The 26354-nt window shown below is 40.5% G+C and overlaps 1 protein-coding gene across 4 annotated transcripts in view; it reads left to right on the forward strand.

Annotated features, from left to right (window-relative positions):
- Positions 1-26354, forward strand: part of LOC106582631 (receptor-type tyrosine-protein phosphatase T) — a 593162-nt gene that overhangs the window by 367725 nt on the left and 199083 nt on the right. For 3 of the 4 annotated variants that reach the window (XM_045705246.2, XM_082967334.1, XM_082967333.1), the window contains exons 8-9: positions 12345-12381; positions 15248-15304. In XM_045705246.2, coding sequence (XP_045561202.2) covers positions 12345-12381; positions 15248-15304 — 94 coding nt within the window. The remainder of the gene's footprint in view (positions 1-12344; positions 12382-15247; positions 15305-26354) is intronic. The other variant, XM_082967335.1, reaches the window with a different exon arrangement.

Genomic DNA, 26354 nt, shown 5'->3' on the forward strand with positions numbered 1-26354 from the left:
CTGCTATAGGCCCTACCACTCTCACTATTCCACTAGCAGCGATACTAATGCTGGCTTTGGGGTAAGTAAATAAAGAAAACTAAGCCATTTTTTGGGGTCATTGTCTCTCAAGATCAATGGATGAATCACTTTCTGTCAATACAATTAGGTATATTTCACATTTTGGTGTACCGCCCCTTTAAATGGTAGTTATTTTTACCACATAAATATGTTAAAATTTGTATTTACTTAAAAATTCTAAAAACGGCATGCAGGAGTGGCACAGTGGTCTGGAAGGTTCTCCCATTTCCACCTCCCTGACCAAGGCGACTGCTCAGTTTGTCTGGGCGGCCAGCACTGTCAACTGTGGGACCTTTTATAGACAGGTGTGTGCCACAGGTGAACTCCAATCAAGTTGTAGAAATATCTCAAGGATGAGCAATGGAAACAGGATGCACTTAAGCTCAATTTTGAGTCTCATAGCAAAGGGTCTGAATACTTATGTAAAAAAATCCTGTTTTTGCTTTGTCATTATGTGGTATTGTTTGTAGATTGATGAGGAAAACAATTACATGTTTTCCTCATCAATCTACACACAAAAAAATCTGTCGTTCTGCCCCTTGTCAAGGCAGTTAACCCACTGTTCCTAGGCCGTCATTGAAAAAAATAATTTGTTCTTAACTGACATATCTAGTTAAGTAAAGGTTAAAAAAATTGCATGAAGAAAAGACGGAGGTACGGGCCGGAAATCGGGGTAGTAGAATGGTCCCACTTCAGTTCGCTTTTCTAGATACTTTTCTAAGGACAGCTAATCAGCCGTACCAGTGATTGTCCGGGTGAGCTTCTCGTCTTTACCTCGTGTTGAGATTTCAGAATTCAAACCACTTTGGACATGAGCTGTAGCTACACGCCTTTCTGGTCTGATATGTAAATTCTTAACACACCGTTTTATATAGCTCATTCAAAAGGGACAGCTCTCTGACCTCACTCAAGGGGCAGTGACTTCTCACTTGTACAAAGTTATAGAAACAATTTTCTCTTATAGTATCTAAAATCACATGCCTCTCCACAAAATCACTTTCATCATTTCTCATATTTCATACACAACGTAGAGGATGGAGATGTCGTACATGTAGTATACATATTTTTCAAGTTACAGTATTTCCTTTATAACATTTTTAATGACATCACGAAATAACAACCAAAATGACATTATTTAGATCGACTCTAACCATTCCTCATGTACTATGTTAGAAACATTGTTCCAGTATTCGCTTTAGAATGTGTTAGAGTTTTGGCAGGAGAACGTCTGTGAAACAAAGGCACATTCCTGTGTGAATTTAGAGAGGGAGATAGCTGAAAGTTCTAATCTTTGATTTACAACACGTTGTGAACTGTCAAACCCCAACCCTCTGTGGGTGAGAGAGGGTCTGATCCGACCCATCTGGATCCTCACAGGACAGTCTTTACAATGACAAGAGTGTGCAAAGCTGTCATCAAGGCAGATTTTATATATATATATATATATATATATATATATATATATATATATATATATACTGCTCAAAAAAATAAAGGGAACACTTAAACAACACATCCTAGATCTGAATGAAATAAATAATCTTATTAAATACTTTTTTCTTTACATAGTTGAATGTGCTGACAACAAAATCACACAAAAATAATCAATGGAAATCCAATTTATCAACCCATGGAGATCTGGATTTGGAGTCACACTCAAAATTAAAGTGGATAACCACACTACAGGCTGATCCAACTTTGATGTAATGTCCTTAAAACAAGTCAAAATTAGGCCCAGTAGTGTGTGTGGCCTCCACGTGCCTGTATGACCTCCCTACAACGCCTGGGCATGCTCCTGATGAGGTGGCGGATGGTCTCCTGAGGGATCTCCTCCCAGACCTGGAATAAAGCATCCGCCAACTCCTGGACAGTCTGTGGTGCAACGTGGCGTTGGTGGATGGAGCGAGACATGATGTGCTCAAAGTGGATTCAGGTCTGGGGAACGGGCGGGACAGTCCATAGCATCAATGCCTTCTTCTTGCAGGAACTGCTGACACAGTCCAACCACATGAGGTCTAGCATTGTCGTGCATTAGGAGGAACCCAGGGCCAACCGCACCAGCATATGGTCTCACAAGGGGTCTGAGGATCTCATCTCGGTACCTAATGGCAATCAGGCTACCTCTGGCGAGCACATGGAGGGCTGTGCGGCCCCCCCAAAGAAATGCCACCCCACACCATGACTGACCCACCGCCAAACCGGTCATGCTGGAGGATGTTGCAGGCAGCAGAACGTTCTCCACGGCGTCTCCAGACTCTATCACGTCTGTCACGTGCTCAGTGTGAACCTGCTTTCATCTGTAAAGAGCACAGGGCTCCAGTGGCGAATTTGCCAATCTTGGTGTTCTCTGGCAAATGCCAAACGTCTTGCACGGTGTTGGGCTGTAAGCACAACCCCCACCTGTGGAGGTCGGGCCCTCATACCACCCTCATGGAGTCTGTTTCTGACCGTTTGAGCAGACACATGCACATTTGTGGCCTGCTGGAGGTCATTTTGCAGGGCTCTGGCAGTGCTCCTCCTGCTCCTCCTTGCACAAAGTTTGTTTAAGTGTTCCCTTTATTTTTTTTGAGCAGTGTATATTATACTCCGGACTTCGACATTGCTTGTCCTAATATTGCTAAATTTCTTAATTCCATTAATTTACTTTTTGCATTTCTGTGTATTGTTAGATATTACTGCACTGTTGGAGCTAGGAACACAAGCTTTTCACTAGACCCACAATAACAGAGCTGAGAAAATATTTACGAAATAAAATACAATTTAAAATAAAATAACAATAAAATATCAAAACGATAACGAGGCTATATACATGGGGTACTGGTACCGAGTCAATGTGCAGAGGTACAGGTTAGTTGAGATAATTAGTACATGTACAGTAGGTAGAGGTAAAGTGACTTTGCATAGATAATAAATAGCGAGTAGCAGCAGGGAACAAACAAGGGGGGGGGGATCAATGTACAGTGAGGGGAAAAAAGTATTCGATCCCCTGCGGATTTTGTACGTTTGCCCACTGACAAAGAAATGATCAGTCTATAATTTTAATGGTAGGTTTATTTGAACAGTGAGAGACAGAATAACTACAAAAAAAATCAGAAAAACGCATGCCAAAAATGTTATAAATTGATTTGCATTTTAATGAGGGAAATAAGTATTTGACCCCCTCTCAATCAGAAAGATTTCTGGCTCCCAGGTGACTTTTATACAGGTAACGAGCTGAGATTAGGAGCACACTCTTAAAGGGAGTTCTCCTAATCTCAGTTTGTTACCTGTATAAAAGACACCTGTCCACAGAAGCAATCAATCAGATTCCAAACTCTCCACCATGGCCAAGACCAAAGAGCTCTCCAAGGATGTCAGGGACAAGATTGTAGACCTACACAAGGCTGGAATGGGCTACAAGACCATCGCCAAGCAGCTTGGTGAGAAGGTGACAACAGTTGGTGCGATTTTTCGCAAATGGAAGAAACACAAAAGAACTGTCAATCTCCCTCGGCCTGGGGCTCCATGCAAGCTCTCACCTCGTGGAGTTGCAATAATCATGAGAACGGTGAGGAATCAGCCCAGAACTACATGGGAGGATCTTGTCAATGATCTCAAGGCAGCTGGGACCATAGTCACCAAGAAAACAATTGGTAACACACCACGCCGTGAAGGACTGAAATCCTGTAGCGCCCGCAAGGTCCCCCTGCTCAAGAAAGCACATATACATGCCCGTCTGAAGTTTGCCAATGAACATCTGAATGATTCAGAGGACAACTGGGTGAAAGTGTTGTGGTCAGATGAGACCAAAATGGAGCCCTTTGGCATCAACTCAACTCGCTGTGTTTGGAGGAGGCGGAATGCTGCCTATGACCCCAAGAACACCATCCCCACCGTCAAACATGGATGTGGAAACATGCTTTCGGGGTGTTTTTCTGATAAGGGGACAGGACAACTTCACCGCATCAAAGGGACGATGGACAGGGCCATGTACCATCAAATCTTGGGTGAGAACCTCCTTCCCTCAGCCAGGGCATTGAAAATGGGTTGTGGATGGGTATTCCAGCATGACAATGACCCAAAACACACGGCCAAGGCAACAAAGGAGTGGCTCAAGAAGAAGCACATTAAGGTCCTGGAGTGGCCTAGCCAGTCTCCAGACCTTAATCCAATAGAAAATCTGTGGAGGGAGCTGAAGGTTCGAGTTTCCAAAACCTCAGCCATGAAACCTTAATGACTTGGAGAAGATCTGCAAAGAGGAGTGGGACAAAATCCCTCCTGAGATGTGTGCAAACCTGGTGGCCAACTACAAGAAACGTCTGACCTCTGTGATTGCCAACAAGGGTTTTGCCACCAAGTACTAAGTCATGTTTTGCAAAGGGGTCAAAAACGTATTCCCCTCATTATAATGCAAATAATTTTATAACATTTTTGACATGCGTTTTTCTGGATTTTTTGTTGTTGTTATTCTGTCTCTCACTATTCAAATAAACCTACTATTAAAATTATAGACTGATCATTTCTTTGTAAGTGGGCAAACGTACAAAATCAGCAGGGGATCAAATACTTTTTTCCCTCACTGTAAATAGTCCGGGTGGCATTTTGATTAGTTGTTCAGCAGTCTTATGGCTTGGAAGCGTATGACAAAAGGTTTTCCTAATAATTATTTGCCTCCTTTTGAAATGTTACTATGTTTCCAAGCCAAAGCTAAGATGCATTGAGGTAGCCAACTAACGTTAACTAGGTAGCTAGCTAACTTCAGCTAGCCTGCTTCACTAGCATTATAGTGATAATGATTTGCTATCAAAATATACATAACCAGATACATATCCAGCAGTCTCTAGCTATACTCACCACCACTGGTCGCGGGTATGACCGTTGTCAGCCAGCAGAAGTGGTAGCGTCGGATGCCATCTGACCATCTAGCAAGATTGTGGGAACTGCATTGGCAGTTAGCGTCATCTTGGTATGGAAGCACATCTCCACAAGGTTGAAGTTGTGAGACAGCTAACAAAGCTAGCGTTACTTGTGCAGACTCAGGGACCAACAAATTCCAATCACCTATTGCATATGGTAGGGTTCTTGCAAACCATGGATAGCTGTTGGTCCTCGCATGCATTTGTGAACCGAAGGCATGGTCACGGTAACACTGCCAACTACTACTGCTACTACTGCTACTGCTGCTACTACTACTACTACTACTACTATACTACTACTACTATTACTACTACTACTACTACTACACTAACGCCAATAATAATCTAACTCAAATCTAGTGGATACTATGCCACTACTTAAACAATACTGAATACGCTAATTCATGGAAAATCTGAAAAAGGCTATTCGCTCGGTCTCAAAGAGGATGATTTGCACATGGAGCTTGGCCTTTATACCGTGTTTGGGCAAAGATGGTTGACATATTTGTAATTCAAACCCAAACCCAACCTTAATTTACTCATTGTGATGCACTGAGGTACCAAAATGATCATATGTACACTTTAGTCAATTGACACATTAGAATAAATGTTTTCAAAGGGATTAGTAGGTTTGACATACATTTTTATTTAACTGTAATTAACTGTAATTTTGCTAAAATAAGTCTTTCTTTTTTTTCCCGATAACATTATTTAAATGTCTTATGATGTTTTGATGAGAATTAAATTAATATTTTGCTATGATTGTTGCTTTTTCCAATAGTTTTACAATTACCCCAGTTGGTGATCCATGCATGTAAAATATGTTGGTAGTATGAGGGATAACTAAGTCTTTTCAATTCACACATAATTTTATAAATCCTCCAACTCCACATAGCCTTAGCTGACTGATAAAATGTGAAAACAAGATGTAATACTCACAGGATTTTTTTAAATCAATGTGATTATTTGAAAAAGCAAATAGTCTAATGCCTGTCTTATTTGGTTTAATAATTTGTCCTAATCCAGCGGAAGGCTTGTCACTCAAACTCAGTGAATCGGTCAAATAATGGATTGGACTGCCTGGAGTGACATATTTTTTCCTCCTCTGCTAGCCCGGAATCATCCTAAAAAAGTGCTTGACAGTTTGTCACTGCCTTATTGGACTAGAGGGGCAAAAGGCAAAGCTCAGCTGTCACTTTGTTTAAGTGATGTACTCCTGTTATTTAAGCCTTGTCAGCTTGCCTGACAAAGCTTGGAGTATATATATAGCCTTGCACTGGTATATAGCCTTGCACTGGTCACCTCCCCTCTCTTCTGTCTGTCTGCTCATTTATCCAAGACTCTGTTCAATCTGAGTTTTCTTTGCAGCGCAAGAAAATGAGAAAAACAGGTAAAAAATTGAAAATGAGCTGTGGAAGAGTTAGTTCAGTAGTGTTATTGTTATGATTGACAGTCTGACGTTGGGTCTGTCTTGTCCTGGGACACTCAGTCAGTGTCATGATCCCCTGGAGGTTTTGTCTGGTTCCCGGTTTGTCCCAGGGACTCCCCCAAGGACTTCTTTAGGAAGTTAGTTGGACGTTGCGTCATGATCCCCTGAATCTCACCAGATTGTCCCAGGACCCAAACCATTATAAATAAAGTACTGAAATGGTATCGGGGTTTTAAGGTAAGTAGTACACTGTTCAGCTAAAATAGTGTAAAAATCTCTAAACAATGACAATGATATTTGACATGATCACTTAGTACACATTTTTCAACATGACCCCTCCTGGTATTTGAAAGTACAACCTCTGGATTTGAGGTATAATTTCAAATTCCTTATATTAAGTCTTACGGATCAAATTTCTTTCTGCTGTGCCACAAAGTCTGCAGAATTTCAGAAGTCCACTACACATTCATTACCTATAATACATATTTGCACTTAACAAAAGAGTGCCATCTGCACTAAATCTGCAGAAATGATCAGTTAATCTGACTATTCTCTCATTGATTTCATTTACTTATTTCAGCTGTTTGAGTTTGGGTTTTTAGTGTAGTTGTTTAATGTTGGTGGGGCATATTATTCTGTTTTCATGTTACTGCTGAATCACTATGATAAATATAATAGTTATTCCTGAGTGTATTTTTAGCAGAGGTGAGAATTACTTTGAAGTGCCAAGTGTAGGAATAGGCCTACAGGTGAAATCAGTCATTGATACAGAAATGGTGGTGTATCAGGAAAATTGGAATCTCATGAACCAAGAGGTTGTGGGTTCAAATCCCAGAACGTCAGAGGCATAACTTCATGCTGAAACCCTTAAGGGACCTAAATGGAAAGTTGCCGAATGTCCTCAGGACGTCCCGTTTGTTGGGATGATTTCCTCAAAGGTTATTCAACATGGCCATTTGCAGTGAAATATGATTTGCCAATATAATTGTTGCTGGGGTAACTAAACTTCTCACTCTTAAATTAAATAATAATTACTGTATGAATAAAGATATGTCAAATTGTCAGTGGTGGAAAAAATACCCAATTGTCATACTTCAGTAAAAGTGAAATTCACCCAGTCAAATATTGAAAGTAAATTTAATTGCTAAAATATACTTAAGTATCAAAAGTAAAAGTATGAATAATTTCAAATTCCTTATATTAAGTCTTACGGATCAAATCCCTTTAGCGGGATCGATTTGACAACAGCCAGTGAAAGTGCAGGCCGCCAAATTCAAAACAGCAACAATCTCAAAATTAAAATTCCTCAAACATACAAGTATTATACACCATTTTAAAGATAAGATTCTCGTTAATCCAACCACAGTGTCCGATTTCAAAAAGGCTTTAAGGCGAAAGCATAGCATTAGATTATGTTAGGACAGCACCTAGACAAGAAAAACCACACAGCCATTTTCCAAGCAAGGAGAGGCGTCACAAAAAACAGCTAAAATGAATCACTAACCTTTGATGATCTTCATCAGATGGCACTCATAGGACTTCATGTTACACAATACATGTATGTTTTGTTCGATAAAGTTCATATTTATATCCAAAAATCTCAGTTTACATTGGCGCGTTATGTTCAGTAATGTTTTGCCTCCAAAACCCCTGGTGACTTTGCAGAGAGCCACATCAATTTACAGAAATACTTGTCATAAACTTTGATAAAATATACAAGTGTTATGCACAGAATTAAAGATACACTTCTCCTTAATGCAACCGCTGTGTCAGATTTAAAAAAAGCTTCACGGCGAAGCACACTTTGCAATAATCTGAGTACAGCGCTCAGACATCAAAACAAGCCATACAGATACCCGCCATTTTGGAGTCAACAGAAATCAGAAATAACATTATAAATATTCACATACCTTTGATCTTCATCAGAATGCACTCCCAGGAATCCCAGTTCCACAGTAAATGTTTGTTTTGTTCAATAAAGTTCATCTTTATGTCCAAATACCTTAATTTTGTTCGCGTTAGGTTCACTATTCCAAATGCAAGGGGCGCGCTTACTAAGTCCAGACAAAAAGTAAAACAAGTTATACTACAGTTTGTAGAAACATGTCAAACGATGTATATAATCAATCTTTAGGATGTTTTTTTATCATAAATCTTCAATAAAATTCCAACCGGACAATTCCTTTTTCTTTAGGAATGAAGATGAACTCAGCTCGCTCCCAAGGCTGTGCGCGTGACTGAGCTCGTGCCTTTTTTTCAGATACCTAGTTCCATCAGCTCTTATTCTCTCCCCATTCACAGTAGAAGCCTGAAACAATGTTCTAAAGACTGTTGACATCTAGTGGAAGCCTTAGGAAGTGCAATATGACCCCACAGACACTGTATATTGGATATGGAATCACTTGAAAAACTACAAGCCTCAGATTTCCAACTTCCTGGTTGGATTTGTCTCAGGTTTTCGCCTGACATATGAGTTCTGTAATACTCACAGACATCATTCAAGCAGTTTTAGAAACTTTAGGGTGTTTTCTATCCAAATATACTAATAATATGCATATCCTAGCTTCTGGCCCTGAATAGCAGGCAGTTTACTCTGGGCACGCTTTTCATCCTGATGTGAAAATACTGCCCTCTATCCATAATTAATCAAACCAGATGGCACCGTTCATTAAAAAAATTAAAAAAAATAATGGATAGCAGCACTCAGGCATCATTTACAAACGAAGCATGTGTGTTTAGTGAGTCCGCCAGATCAGAGGTAGTAGGGATGACCGGGAATGTTCTCTTGATAAGTATGTGAATTGGATAATTTTCATGTCCTGCTAAGGATTAAAAATGTAATGAGTACTTTTGGGTATCAGGGAAAATGTATGGAGTAAAAAGTACATTATATTCTTTAGGAATGTAGTGAAGTAAAAGTAGTAAAAAATATAAATTGTAAAGTACAGATAACCAAAAAATTACTGAAGTAGTACTTTAAATTATGTTTACTTAAGTGTTTTACACCACTGCAAATTGTGTCAAATATGTAAATTGAAAACATTGTTAAAAGCTCTGCTTGTTTGTGTGGGTGTCCCTACAGTGGTTTGTACTTTAAATGTTGCAGCCTACTGCAGCACAGCTTACGTGGTGCCGCAGGATTCTATGGCACGTTATTTAAGTGCCAACCTCTGGTACCATGCTAGTTAGTGCTGGTTTGACCACAAAAGGGTATCTTTGAGAAGCATTTGATAACCTTCAATAGTGGTTGTACTAGAGAATTTAAAACCTTTTTTTGTAAGAACATAGTATATGGGCTTGATTTTAAGAAATGTTGCTTAATTAATTTGATTAATATTATGGTGTTTCTATTCCATGAAAAACCCTCTGGATTTCGTTCGGTTGGAACGGAAAATATGGCGCTGTACAACATGACGGTCGGGAGTACAGGGTTCAATTCCCCGATGGGGAGGAAGGAGTAGGCTGTCCTTGTAAATGAGAATTTGTTCTTATCTAACTTGCCTAGTTAACCTCTCTAGGGGAGGTGGGACGAAATCGTCCCACACTATTCAACAGCCAGTGAAAAATCAGAGCGCCAAATTTAAAACCACAAAATGTCATAATTCAAAGTTCTCAAACATAGGACTATTTTACACCATTTTATAGATACACTTCTCCTGAATCGAACCACGTTGTCAGATTTCCAAAAGGCTTCACAGCGAAAGCAAAACATTAGATTATATTAGGAGAGTACATAGACACAAATAATCACACAGCCATTTTCTAAGCAACCATATATGTCACATAAACCCAAACCACAGCTAAATGCAGCACTAACCTTTGATCTTCATCAGATGACACTCCTAGGACATTATGTTATACAATACATGCATGTTTTGTTCAATCAAGTTCATATTTATATAAAAAACAGCTTTTTACATTAGCATGTGATGTTCAGAACAAGCATACCCACCGAAAACTTCCGGTGAATTTACTAAATTACTCATGATAAATGTTGACAAAATACATAACAATTATTTTAAGAATTATAGATAGAGAACTCCTTTATGCAATCGCTATGTCCGATTTTAAAATAGCTTTTCGGTGAAAGCACATTTTGCAATATTCTGAGTACATAGCTCGGCCATCACAGCTAGCTATTTTGACATCCGCCAACTTCGGGGTCACCTAAACTCAGAATTACTATTAGAAAAATTGGATTACCTTTGCTATTCTTCGTCAGAATGCACTCCCAGGACTTCTACTTCAACAACAAATGTTGTTTTGGTTCCAAATAATCCATAGTTATATCCAAATACCTCCGTTTTGTTCGTGCGTTCAGGTCACTATCCGAAAGGTAACGTGCTATGCAGTACAACGTGACCAGTCGGGAGTGGGCTACACTACTGCAGTAAGAGCAAAATAATCCTAACAAAATAAAATACAAAAAACCTTAGTGTAGCAACAGTTTTAGTAAGTAATACTGAATTCATGCACAATTATCAGTTTCTATTTAGGTTTATGCTACCCACTTATTGTCAGTTAGAGACACAGTTGGACCCAAAAGCATAATCAGTGCTCTAACTCCCTCTGAGCTGGTCTGGAGCAATGAAGTGTTGATGCAGGGTAACGTACTAAACCACAAAGTACCGCAGCATAATCGCAAAACTTTTAGTGGAGCAACCACTGTACCATTACCAAAAGACAAAGAGCTGTGAATTGATCATTGGTTCACCAATCAGGGCCTTGATGGACCACGTGCCTTGGGGAGAACGTTTCTTTGAGACCATCAGCTGACGTCCCCGGGACAAACTGGGAACTAGACAAAAACTTCCAGGGTCCCCTTGAGATCGTTCCCAGAGGGACCATCACATGACGTCCTGTGAACTAGTAAAATGAAAGTCCTGGAATGTCCTAAAAAGGTCCTGACATGATCCTCAGTGACGTCCTGGGAACTTACAGGGAACTAGACAAGGTCCCCTAGAGAACGTTCCTTTGGGACCGTTATGGGACGTTCTCGGAATGTCAGAGGGATAACGTCATGTGAAAACCCTCAAGGGACCTAATGGGAACGTCGCCGAATGTCCTCAGGACATCCCTGTCTGCTGGGATGGTTTCCTCAAAGTTTATTTAACATGGCCATTTGCGGTGAAAAATTATTTGCCAAGATTATTGTTGCCAGGGTAACTAATCTCCTCACTCTGAGATCCATTTGGGGACCTATTTTAGAGGTGGCCGAGGACTGGAAATAAAGGGATGGGGGGATATTGAGATAGGGGGAATTAAAGAGAGAAAGAGACAGAGGAAGAGAAGCAGAGAGGGTGATGAACGATGGTAGCATCTGTGTGACAGGCCCTGAGCTGCCATGTTGGCTCTGTATAGATCCTTTTACAGACCCTTTCGCTAATAACAGACTGACAGCCAGCCCTGAGCGCAGCACACACAGATATGACAATTATGTCTCTCAATGATAGTTGGCGTTTCAGTGGTTGGTTTAGTGTTTCGCTAATAGCTTTTCTCCACACGAAGTCTGGGACGTCGAGCCATCCACCTAGATATAGGGCTAGGTTTTCCTAACTTCATGTGAAATCCGAGTTTAAAGTTGATGGAGAGAAATAGCTTTATTCAATCAAATGCTATAGTGGTGCTATAAGAACATACAGTAGGACTACTGGTAAAATGCACATGAGGGGGTACTTACAGGGTATGGTAACCAAAAAAGGTTGAGACCCACAACTGATCTTGTGGATGCCATTTGGAGCACAAATGCCCTTACTGCTTTCGGGGTCAGCAGTTTTTAAGTGTACACATTACTATGACTGAAATGTCTGTATTTCTGAACCCTTTCCCCATTCCCATTCTTCTCTTGTGCCATCTTTTTATATTTCAGCCCCAAGTCCAGTGGAACGTGACAAGAGTAATGGACATCACTGTGTTGGGACAATATAATTGAACAACTATGTCTGTCTCTGTCTTCTCAGGAAACCAAAATCAACTGTGTGAGACTGGCTACTAAAGGTATGAGAACTCTTCTTATATTTTCCATGCGTAGGAAGTAAATTACTTGATGCAATGAAATCAGAGATATACATGTTTAACAACGACTTGGCCCAATGAATGCTAATTGTTTTGAGAGTGGTATACGTACACCTGCATAGAGGTAGACTTTCCCTATTTTAAAGGCATACGTGACCACAAGCCCCACAATCTTTTCAGTGTTGAACCTGCATGGTTTCGGTCTATACAGTCCAAGATTCTGTGCAGCTTTTCCTTTACTCTCCATTCCATTCCACTTCTTTTCTTTTTTTTTCTCCGAACCATCTTTATAAAAGAACACATTAATGATCAGTAGAATCGTAGGACAACCTCCATTAATGTGATGGATGGTGACAAAAACTAAAAATGGTTCACCCATTTCATACTATTTAATTATTCTGTTTGATTTCCTCCCATTTTCTTTTTAAGTTGCTGCTTATCTTTTTAGACATACATACATTTGTGCATTGACGATAATCTTCTTATTTAGTTGTTCATTTTCCTGTTTTCTTTTGTCTGTGTCAAACATTTATCCTCATCAGTGGGCTCTTTCCTTTCTTTTCTCTTACCATCCTTATGTTATGAATTTAGCTCTTTACAGTGATTGGAATCTATACTTGTAGACACACTGATTATGTGTCTGCTTTGGAAAATACATGCATTTTAAACCTTGTGACCCTTCATCTGTTCAAGTACAAATGCACGGCTTGATTATTTCAATATGAATGGATTTTATAGTTTTATACTGTATATAATCGAATAATAATAATTGTTAACATGGGATTCTTGAGCTTCTTGTTCGCTAAACCAAGGAAATGTTGCTGAGATTGAGGCTGTCCTAATATGGACACCATAAAAGTTGAGGTCCAATTTTGGATCGAAACTGCCACAAGGTTCAAACATATTTTGTGTTCTTTTCCATTTTTTACTCCATCTCCTTTTATCCTTCTTCCAGTCAGAATCAACGGTTAATACCAATGTTTGCATTCCAATGTCCCATTCACATGCACTGAGAATCAAACCTCTAAAATATTCCTCTGAAGTAGATTTTTAGATCCAAGATGCTATTAGAAGCACTTCTACTACTTGGCCTTTTTCCTTTAATGGAAGCTATCAGACACTTGTTGAAATTAGTACACTGCTCAAAAAAATAAAGGGAACACTTAAACAACACAATGTAACTCCAAGTCAATCACACTTCTGTGAAATCAAACTGTCCACTTAGGAAGCAACACTGATTGACAATACATTTCACATGCTGTTGTGCAAATGGAATAGGTGGAAATTATAGGCAATTAGCAAGACACCCCCAATAAAGGAGTGGTTCTGCAGGTGGGGACCACAGACCACTTCTCAGTTCCTATGCTTCCTGGCTGATGTTTTGGTCACTTTTGAATGCTGGCGGTGCTTTCACTCTAGTGGTAGCATGAGACGGAGTCTACAACCCACACAAGTGGCTCAGGTAGTGCAGCTCATCCAGGATGGCACATCAATGCGAGCTGTGGCAAGAAGGTTTGCTGTGTCTGTCAGCGTAGTGTCCAGAGCATGGAGGCGCTACCAGGAGACAGGCCAGTACATCAGGAGACGTGGAGGAGGCCGTAGGAGGGCAACAACCCAGCAGCAGGACCGCTACCTCCGCCTTTGTGCAAGGAGGAGCAGGAGGAGCACTGCCAGAGCCCTGCAAAATGACCTCCAGCAGGCCACAAATGTGCATGTGTCTGCTCAAACGGTCAGAAACAGACTCCATGAGGGTGGTATGAGGGCCCGACGTCCACAGGTGGGGGTTGTGCTTACAGCCCAACACCGTGCAGGACGTTTGGCATTTGCCAGAGAACACCAAGATTGGCAAATTCGCCACTGGCGCCCTGTGCTCTTCACAGATGAAAGCAGGTTCACACTGAGCACGTGACAGACGTGACAGAGTCTAGAGACGCCGTGGAGAACGTTCTGCTGCCTGCAGCATCCTCCAGCATGACCGGTTTGGCGGTGGGTCAGTCATGGTGTGGGGTGGCATTTCTTTGGGGAGCCGCACAGCCCTCCATGTGCTCGCCAGAGGTAGCCTGACTGCCATTAGGTACCGAGATGAGATCCTCAGACCCCTTGTGAGGCCATATGCTGGTGCGGTTGGCCCTGGGTTCCTCCTAATGCAAGACAATGCTAGACCTCATGTGGCTGGAGTGTGTCAGCAGTTCCTGCAAGAGGAAGGCATTGATGCTATGGACTGGCCCGCCCGTTCCCCAGACCTGAATCCAATTGAGCACATCTGGGACATCATGTCTCGCTCCATCCACCAACGTCACGTTGCACCACAGACTGTCCAGGAGTTGGAGCATCCCCAGGCGTTGTAGGGAGGTCATACAGGCACGTGGAGGCCACACACACTACTGAGCCTCATTTTGACTTGTTTTAAGGACATTACAACAAAGTTGGATCAGCCTGTAGTGTGGTTTTCCACTTTAATTTTGAGTGTGACTCCAAATCCAGACCTCCTTGGGTTGATAAATTGGATTTCCATTGATTATTTTTGTGTGATTTTGTTGTCAGCACATTCAACTATGTAAACAAAAAAGTATTTAATAAGATGATTTCTTTCATTCAGATCTAGGATGTGTTGTTTAAGTGTTCCCTTTATTTTTTGGAGCAGTATATATTCAACCATCTATATATACTGTATAATCATACTGCCCATAGTTTTCTTCAAGGTGTTTTAGCAATAGTACTTGATTTTTTTCCTACTACTGTGCTAAATGTGAAATTGAAACGATGAAGGCAACTTTTTTAGAAACATTTTCTTTGTTTCTTTTTTCTCTCATGCATGCTGACCGGGAATTATAAACCTTTTTCTTAGTGGTAATAGGTAGGGGACAAAATACCACGCCGTACATACTTGTCATCCCCAGTGAAGGTGATTATTGCTCGATAGACAGATTTCTTTCTTCTGTTATTTTATATACATTACTTTGGTTGTTTCCTCCTACTTCTTCTGTTTGTATTTTTATTTTCTCTCTTTCCTCATCTTAATGTATTTGTTTGCATGTCTGGTCCACAAAAGTGTAGCTGGCTGTCATTGATTCCATTGAGACTACTGTAGCTTGGTGCCCTAAGTATGTATGGTTATCATCCCTCTTATTATTGTCATTGTTTGTTTATTTAAAAAACCCTGACATTCGTTTGACCGATAGTTGTCTTGTAGTTTTGCTCATGGACTTATTAATCTTTTAGGCTGTATTGAATATGTATCTATTTTTCCATTATACATTTGGTAGAAAAACAGATATCGACATGGCTTAAACACAAATATCTGACAAATATTTGGTTATTTGCATCTACCACGATCTCTTTATGATTGTCATTTTTCTTTTCTTGAGGCAAGAACATTATTTTGTACTTTTTATCATCCAAGTGCCATATGCAAAAATTGTTCACTATAACTGTAAAGCAAGACCGTAAATTAAGTTATTCAGTTATCATGCCAAATACTGCAATGTCTGAACTTTATTTTCAAATATTTAGGTCTGACTTACAACAAGGAACGCATACAGTGTAATTATTGCGTTACAATAGGGATGAGTCAAGATAAGCTCTAATATGTCTCTGAGCAAAACATCCAAAAGCTTGACACATTATGTCAACCCCCTCCCTTCCTTTCCAAATTGAGTCTGCATTTACTCACCCAAGCATCCTCCATACAACTGTTGTGCAACCTGCCTATGCTCCACCCTCACTGTTTGTCACCGGTGCGCTAACCCACTGAATGGAACATCATACCAGTTAGAGGTGGCTACTCTCCTGTCTGGCTAGATAGAGACCAATGACCTGTGGTTGTAATGTCTATATACCCCATTTCTACACATCTATGCCATATTCCACAAGGAATCATGTTCTAACCTTGTTCATCCATATATTGTCTGTGAATGTCAATTACCATTTAGATGTACCATACAGATTTACACATTTAACATACAGATTGTGTATGTAGAGTTTTTGCTTCTTGTGTCATGCTGTGTTGTGAGGAAATATGAGTTGCTTGCCATGTGTGTGTGCACTTCAAAAGGATGAGGTACAATACCTCCTTCCCCACCTCTCCCCTCTCCATAACTCCAAACCTTATCACAGAGTACAGCTTGCTTGCTCTTGATTCAGAGGAAATGCTGTTTTCTCCAATGGGGCAGGTGCCCATTTATATATGTGTTGCTTTGTGGCACTGTGTTTGGTGTTGCTTTCCTTAGCATTGGAGCTTTGCCTTGGTACATGGAGATCTGACTGCATACACTGCATATAGTGTATGCAGACAGCCCAACCTGGTATCTAGTCGGTATTGTCTTATGTTAAGTTTGCCCTTATACACCTCGATGAATTTCCATCTACCTTGATGTGTAGTGACAAACTGTTCAATGGCCCTGACTTAAATCGGAAAACGGTTGCTGGAAGTCACTTTCTGGTGTCTAGGGAAAAGAACATCTAGGTTAGATGAACAAGTTGACAATAAAGACAATGTGGCGAATGAACAGACAATTTTAATTGTAGAGAATGCATTTTATTGACATCTATTTGGTATTTACCTTTGAGCACACCCAGTAAACAGGGTCATCCTAAGGACATTCGGCAACGTTCTCATTAGGTCCCTTTAAGGGTTTCGGCGAGACGTTATCCCACTGACATTCTAAGAATGTTCTAGGAAAATGACATTATCCTAGGGACCATATCAGTACGTTCAGCACAGGTCCCAGTTGGTTGCAGTATAACATTATAATAAGGTATTTTGATGTCGATTAGGGAATGTTATGAACGATTCCTATTTGGTTCTGATAAGATGTGGGACATCCATGGGACATTCAATGACCACAAGGGACGTTTCATGATGGTCAAGGGGAGGTCGCATGATGCTCCCAAGGGAAAGTTCTCGGAGGACCATTGGCTAGTTCGCTGTAAGTTACCAGGACATCATGTCAGGACCTGTTTAGGACGTTCTCAGGACTTTCATTTTACTAGTCATTAGTATTTTATTAGGATCCCTATTAGCTACTGCTAAAGCAGCAGCTACTCTTCCTGGGGTCCACACAAAACATAAAGCATGACATAATACAGTGCCTTGCGAAAGTATTCAGCCCCCTTGAACTTTTCGACCTTTTGCCACATTTCAGGCTTCAAACATAAAGATATAAAACTGTAATTTTTTGTGAAGAATCAACAACAAGTGGGACACAATTATGGGACACATTTTTAACAAATAAAAAACTGAAAAATTGGCCGTGCAAAATTATTCAGCCCCTTTACTTTCAGTGCAGCAAACTCTCTCCAGAAGTTCAGTGAGGATCTCTGAATGATCCAATGTTGACCTAAATGACTAATGATGATAAATAGAATCCACCTGTGTGTAATCAAGTCTCCGTATAAATGCACCTGCTCTGTGATAGTCTCAGAGGTCCGTTTAAAGCGCAGAGAGCATCATGAAGAACAAGGAACACACCAGGCAGGTCCGAGATACTGTTGTGGAGAAGTTTAAAGCCGGATTTGGATACAAAAAGATTTCCCAAGCTTTAAACATCCCAAGGAGCACTGTGCAAGCGATAATATTGAAATGGAAGGAGTATCAGACCACTGCAAATCTACGAAGACCCGGGCCGTCCCTCTAAACTTTCAGCTCATACAAGGAGAAGACTGATCAGAGATGCTGCCAAGAGGCCCATGATCACTCTGGATGAACAGCAGAGATCTACAGCTGAGGTGGGAGACTCTGTCCATAGGACAACAATCAGTCATATACTGCACAAATCTGGCCTTTATGGAAGAGTGGCAAGAAGAAAGCCATTTCTTAAAGATATCCATAAAAAGTGGCGTTTAAAGTTTGCCACTAGCCACCTGGGAGACACACCAAACATGTGGAAGAAGGTGCTCTGGTCAGATGAAACCAAAATCAAACTTTTTGGCAACAATGCAAAACGTTATGTTTGACGTAAAAGCAACACAGCTCATCACCCTGAACACCATCCCCACTGTCAAACATGGTGGTGGCAGCATCATGGTTTGGGCCTGCTTTTCTTCAGCAGGGGCAGGGAAGATGGTTAAAATTGATGGGAAGATGGATGGAGCCAAATACAGGACCATTCTGGAAGAAAACCTGATGGAGTCTGCAAAAGACCTGAGACTGGGACGGAGATTTGTCTTCCAACAAGACAATGATCCAAAACATAAAGCAAAATCTACAATGGAATGGTTCACAAATAAACATATCCAGGTGTTAGAATGGCCAAGTCAAAGTCCAGACCTGAATCCAATCGAGAATCTGTGGAAAGAACTGAAAACTGCTGTTCACAAACGCTCTCCATCCAACCTCACTGACCTCGAGCTGTTTTGCAAGGAGGAATGGGCAAAAATTTCAGTCTCTCGATGTGCAAAACTGATAGAGACATACCCCAAGCGACTTACAGCTGTAATCGCAGCAAAAGGTGGAGCTACAAAGTATTAACTTAAGGGGGCTGAATAATTTTGCACGCCCAATTTTTCAGTTTTTTATTTGTTAAAAATGTTTGAAATATCCAATAAATTTCGTTCCACTTCATGATTGTGTACCACTTGTTGTTGATTCTTCACAAAAAATTACAGTTTTATATCTTTATGTTTGAAGCCTGAAATGTGGCAAAAGGTCGAAAAGTTCAAGGGGGCCGAATACTTTCGCAAGGCACTGTACATAACATTAATAGACAAGTACAGCACACGGACGTAACTACATACAGTTGAAGTCGGAAGATTACATACAGTTAGGTCGGAGTCATTAAATCTAGTTTTTCAACCACTCCACACATTTCTTGTTAACAAACTATAGTTTTGGCATGTCGGTAAGGACATTTACTTTGTGCATGACACAAGTCATTTTTCCAACAATTATTTATAGACAGATTATTTCACTTATAATTCACAGTAAATTTACATACACTAAGTTGACTGTGCCTTTAAACAGCTTGGAAAATTCCAGAAAATGATGTCATGGCTTTAGAAGATTCTGATAGGCTAATTGACATAATTTGAGTCAATTGGAAGTGTTCCTGTGGATGTATTTCAAGGCCTACCTTCAAACTCAGTGTCTCTTTGCTTGACATCATGGGAAAATCAGAAAAGAAATCAGCCAAGACCTCTGAAAAAATTGTAGACCTCCACAAGTCTGGTTCATCCTTGGGAGCAATTTCTAAACGCCTGACGGTACCACGTTCATCTGTACAAACAATAGTACGCAAGTATAAACACCATGGGACCACGCAGCTGTCATACCGCTCAGGATGGAGACGCGTTCTGTCTCCTAGAGATGAACGTACTTTGGTGCGAACAGTGCAAATCAATCCCAGAACAACAGCAAAGGACCTTGTGAAGATGCTGGTGGAAACAGGTACAAATGTATCTATATCTACAGTAAATCGAGCCCTATATTGACATAAACTGAAAGGCCGCTCAGCAAGGAAGAAGCCACTGCTCCAGAACCGCCATAAAAAAAGACAGACTACAGTTTGCAAAACACATGGGGGAAAAGATCGTACTTTTTGGAGAAATGTCCTCTGGTCTGATGAAACATAAATAGAACTGTTTGGCCATAATGACCATCGTTATGTTTGGAGGAAAAGGGGGAGGCTTGCAAGCCAAAGAACACCATCCCCAACCGTGAATCACAGGGGTGGCAGCATCATGTTGTGGGGGTGCTTTGCTGCAGGAGGGACTGGTAAACTAAACAAAATAGATGGCATCATGAGGCAGGACAATTATGTGGAAATATTGAAGCAACATCTCAAGACATCAGTCAGGAAGTTAAAGCTTGGTTGCAAATGGGTCTTCCAAAAGGACAATGACCCCAAGCATACTTACAAAGTTGTTTCAAAATGGCTTAAGGAGAACAAAGTCAAGGTATTGGAGTGGCCATCACAAAGTCCTGACCTCAATCCTATAGAAAATTTGTGATCAGAACTGAAAAAGCGTGTGCGAGCAAGGCGGCCTACAAACCTGAATCAGTTACACCAGCTCTGTCAGGAGGAATGGGCCAAAATTCACCCAATTTATTGTGGGGATCTTGTGGAAGGCTACCTGAAATGTTTGACCCAAGTTAAACAAATGCTAATTGAGTGTATGTAAAATTCTGACCCACTGGGAATGTGATGAAATAAATAAAAGCTGAAATAAATCATTCTCTCTTCTATTATTCTGACATTTCAAATTCTTAAAATAAAGTGGTGATCCTAAATGACCTAAGACAGGGAATTCTTACTAGGATTAAATGTCAGGATTGTGAAAAACTGAGTTTAAATGTATTTGGCTAAGGTGTATGTAAACTTCCGACTTCAACTGTAAATGTAAAATAAGAATACACACTTTAAAACATTTATGACTACGCCTTCCATGCATCATGTACTCAGCGTAATGTCAATACTGCAGACATTCATTTTACCATATATTTCATCCTTTGCTCTACTGTTACAATTGCTTTGTCTAAGGAGGTACTGATATCCTAATCTCATAGCAACCATGAATTCAAAGATCCAATATTAGGATCAGTTGATCCCAAGGGTACGATCTCTGGGGGAGCTATGTGAAATAAAATAAAATGTTACTTGTCACATGCTTCATATACAACAGGTGTAGATTTACAGTGAAATAATACAGAGAAAAATAATAGATACAAATAATAACAGGACGAATAAATACACAATGAGTAAAGATAACTAGGCTATATACAGTGGGGGAAAAAAGTATTTGATCCCCTGCTGATTTTCTACGTTTGCCCACTTACAAAGAAATGATCAGTCTATCATTTTAATGGTAGTTTTATTTGAACAGTGAGAGACAGAATAACAACAAAAAAGTCCAGAAAAACACATGTCAAAAATGTTATAAAATGATTTGCATTTTGATGAGGGAAATAAGTATTTGACCCCTCTGCAAAACATGACTTGGTACTTGGTGGCAAAACCCTTGTTGGCAATCAGAGGTCAGACGTTTCTTGTAGTTGGCCACCAGGTTTGCACACATCTCAGGAGGGATTTTGTCCCACTCCTCTTTGCAGATCTTCTCCAAGTCATTAAGGTTTCGAGGCTGACGTTTGGCAACTCGAACCTTGAGCTCCCTCAACATATTTTCTATGGGATTAAGGTCTGGAGACTGGCTAGGCCACTCCAGGACCTTAATGTGCTTCTTCTTGAGCCACTCCTTTGTTGCCTTGGCCGTGTGTTTTGGGTCACTGTCATGCTGGAATACCCATCCACGACCCATTTTCAATGCCCTGGCTGAGGGAAGGAGGTTCTCACCCAAATGATGCGGAGGTTCTCACCCAAATGATGCGGAGGTTCTCACCTAAATGATGCGGTGAAGTTGTCCTGTCCCCTTAGCAGAAAAACACCCCCAAAGCATAATGCTTCCACCTCCATGTTTGACAGTGTTCTTGGGGTCATAGGCAGCATTCCTTCTCCTCCAAACACGGCGAGTTGAGTTGATGCCAAAGAGCTCCATTTTGGTCTTATCTGACCACAACACTTTCACCCAGTTGTCCTCTGAGTCATTCAGATGTTCATTGGCAAACTTCAGACGGGCATGTATATGTATTCTTGAGCAGGGGGACCTTGCGGGCGCTGCAGGATTTCAGTCCTTCACGGCGTAGTGTGTTACCAATTATTTTCTTGGTGACTATGGTCCCAGCTGCCTTGAGATCATTGTGTTTCTTCCATTTGCGAATAATCGCACCAACTGTTGTCACCTTCTCACCAAGCTGCTTGGCGATGGTCTTGTAGCCCATTCCAGCCTTGTGTAGATCTACAGTCTTGTCCCTGACATCCTTGGAGAGCTCTTTGGTTTTGGCCATGGTGGAGAGTTTGGAATCTGATTGATTGATTGCTTCTGTGGACAGGTGTCTTTTTTTTACAGGTAACAAGCTGCGGTCAGCTCGTTACCTGTATAAAATACACCTGGGAGCCAGAAATCTTTCTGATTGAGAGGGGGTCAAATACTTATTTCCCTCATCAAAATGCAAATCAATTTATAACATTTTTGACATGCGTTTTTCTCAATATTTTTGTTGTTATTCTGTCTCTCACTGTTCAAATAAACCTACCATTAAAATTATAGACTGATCCTTTCTTTATCAGTGGGCAAATGTACAAAATCAGCAGGGGATCAAATACTTTTTTCCCCCACTGTACACTGGATACCAGTTGATGTGCAGGGGTACGAGGTAATTGAGGTAGATATGTACATATAGGTGTAGGGGTGAATTGACTAGGCAACTTTGTGAACGAATCAAAATTCTAACCAAATTGTATTTGTTTTGTAAACATTAAGTGTAGCCTAACAGTGAAATGCTTACAGTACTTACAGGCTCTTTCCGATAATGTAAAGAAAAATAATAAATAAACAATAATAAATTCATATATGTATACATTATCAGTCCAAAGTTTAGACACACGTTCTCATTCAAGGGTTTTTCTTTATTTTTACTGTTTTCTACATTGTAGAATAATAGGGAAGACATCAAAACTACGAGAAAACACATATGGAGTCATGTAGTAACAAAAAAAGTGTTAAACAAATCGAAATATATTTCTTTAAAGTAGCCACACTTTGCCTTGATGACAGCTTTGCACACTCTTGGCATTCTCTCAACCAGCTCCCCTTGGAATGCTTGAAGGAGTTCCCACATATGCTGAGCATTTTTTTGGCTGCTTTTCCGTCATTGCGGTCCAACTCATTCTAAACCATCTCAATTGGGTTGAGGTCGGGTGATTGTGGAGGCCAGGTCATCTAATGCAGCACTCCATCACTCTCCTTCTTGATCAAATAGCCCTTACACAGCCTGGAGGTGTGTTGGGACATTGTCCTGTTGAAAACAAATTATAGTCCCACTAAGCGCAAACCAGATGGGATGGCGTATCGCTGCAGATTGCTGTGGTAGCCATATTGGTTAAGTGTGCATTGAATTCTAAATAAATCACAGACAGTGTCACCAGCAAAGCACCCCCACACCATAACACTTCTTCCTCCATGCTTTACGGTGGGAAATACACATGCGGAGATCATCCGTTAACCCACACAGCGTCTCACAAAGACACGGCAGTTGGAACCAAAAATGTCAAATTTGGAACCAGACCAAAGGACAAATTTCCACTGGTCTAATGTCCATTGCTCGTGTTTCTTGGCCCAAGCAAGTCTCTTATTATTATTAGTGTCCTTTAGTATTGGTTTCTTTGCAGCGACTTGATCATTAGCATAGCAGGTAGCCTAGTGGTTAGATCGGTGGGCCAGTAACAGGAAGGTTGCTGGATCAAATCCCTGAGCTGACAAGGTAAAAAAAAAAAATCGACCCCTGAACAAGGCATTTAACACTGTTTGCTGGTAGGCCGTCATTGTAAATAAGAATTTTTGTTCTTAACTGACTTGCTTTGTTAAATAAAGGTTAAATAAATAAAAAATGAAGGCATGATTCACAGTCTCCGCTAAACAGGAGATGTGTTTGTCACTTTAACTCTGTATAATTTATTTGGGCTGCAATTTTTGTGGCTGGTAACTGTAATGAACTTATCCTCTGCAGCAGAGGTAACTCTGGGTCTTCCATTCCTGTGGCGGACCTCATGAGAGCCAGTTTCATCATAGTGCTTGATGGTTTTAGTTCTTGAAATGTTTCATATTGACTGGCCTTCATGTCTTAAAGTAATGATGGAATATTGTTTCTCTGCTTATTTGAGCTGTTCTTGCCATAATATGGACTTCTTTTTTTAAACAAATCTTTTGTATACCTTGTCACAACACTGATTGGCTCAAACGCATTAACCTGTTATGGCTAGGGGGCAGTATTTTCACGGCCGGATAAAAAACGTACCCGATTTAATCTGATTATTACTCCTGCCCAGAAACTAGAATATGCATATAATTATTAGCTTTGGATAGAAAACATTCCAAAGTTTCTAAAACTGTTTGAATGGTGTCTGTGAGTATAACAGAACTCATTTGGCAGGCCAAAACCTGAGAAGATTCCATGCAGGAAGTGCCCTGTCTGACAATTTCTTGGCCTTCTTGATTATCTCTATCCATTACAGGGGATCTCTGCTGTTACGTGACACTTCCTACGGCTCCCATGGGCTCTCAGAAGGCGGCAAAAAGCTGAATCGTGGCTTTGCAGGCTCTGGCTGAAAAAAAGTAGCGCGTTTGGATAGTGGCTGGTCACAGTATTGTGAGACTCAGGCTCGTGCCCGAGTCGACCCCATGCTTTATTTTCTTTCGTCTTTTTACCTAAACGCAGATTCCCGGTCGGAATATTATCGCTTTTTTACGAGAAAAATGGCATAAAAATTTATTTTAAACAGCGGTTGACGTGCTTCGAAGTACGGTAATGGAATATTTAGAAATCTTTTGTCACGAAATGCACCATGCTCGTGACCCTTATTTACACTTCGGATAGTGTCTTGAACGCACGAACAAAACGCCGCTATTTGGATATAACAATGGATTATTTTGAACCAAACCAACATTTGTTATTGAAGTAGCAGTCCTGGGAGTGCATTCTGATGAAGAACACCAAAGGTAATCAAACTTTTCTAATAGTAAATCGGAGTTTGGTCAGGGCTAAACTTGGTGGGTGTCTAAATAGCTAGCCGTGATGGCTGGGCTATCTACTCAGAATATTGCAAAATGTGCTTTCACCGAAAAGCTATTTTAAAATCGGACACCTCGATTGCACAAAGGAGTTCTGTATCTATAATTCTTACAATAATTGTTATGTTTTTTGTGAACGTTTATCGTGAGTAATTTAGTAAATTCACCGAGGTTTGTGGGGGGTATGCTAGTTCTGAACGTCACATGCTAATGTAAAAAGCTGGTTTTTGATATAAATATGAACTTGATTGAACAAAACATGCATGCATTGTATAACATAATGTCCTAGGGTTGTCATCTGATGAAGATCATTAAAGGTTAGTGCTGCATTTAGCTGTGGTTTTGTTTTTTGTGACATTATATGCTAGCTTGAAAAATGGGTGTCTGATTATTTCTGGCTGGGTACTCTGCTGACATAATCTAATGTTTTGCTTTCGCTGTGAAATCGGACAGTGTGGTTAGATAAAGGAGAGTCTTGTCTTTAAAATGCTGTGAAATAGTCATATGTTTGAAAAATTGAAGTTTTTGTATTTTTGAGGAATTTGTAATTCGCGCCACGCCTATCATTGGATATTGGAGCAGGTGTTCCGCTAGCGGAACGTCTAGATGTAAGAGGTTAAGGAGGCCAGGAGGCCGCATTAAGAAATTACACAAATTTACTTTTAAGAAGGCACTCCTATTAATTGAAACGCATTCCAGGTGATTACCTCATGAAGCTGGTTGAGAGAATACCAAGAGTGTGCAAAGCTGTCATCAGGGCAAAGAGTGGCTATTTGAAGAATCTCAAATATACCATTTTTATTTGTTTAACATTTTTCATAGTTTTGATGTCTTCACCATAATTCTACAATGTAGAAAATAGTAAAAATAAAGATAAACCCTTGAATGAGTGGGTGTTCTAAAACTTTTGACCGGTACTGTGTGTATATATTTATATATATATAAAAGAAAATGTGAATCACATTTCTATTTGGCGTACCCCCGACGGCATCCCCAGTTTGGGAATACCTGTTCTAGAAGGACAACCATCTTTGCAGCACTCCACCAATCAGGCCTTTATGGTAGAGTGGTTGCAGCATCATGCTGTGGGGATGCTTTTCAGCGGCGGGGACTGGGAGACTAGTGAGGATCGGGGGAAAGATGAACAGAGCAAATTACAGAGAGAACCTTGATGAAAACCTTCAAACTGGACAACAACCCTAAGCACACAAGACAACGAAGGAGTGGCTTCGTGACAAGTCTCTGAATGTCCTTGCGTGGCCCAGCCAGAGCCCTTGACTTGAACCCGATCCAACATCTCTGAAGAGACCTGAAAATAGCTGTGCAGCGACGCC

Source organism: Salmo salar, chromosome 22 (genome assembly GCF_965601325.2).
Source record: "Salmo salar chromosome 22, fSalSal1, whole genome shotgun sequence".
Taxonomy (NCBI): domain Eukaryota; kingdom Metazoa; phylum Chordata; class Actinopteri; order Salmoniformes; family Salmonidae; genus Salmo; species Salmo salar.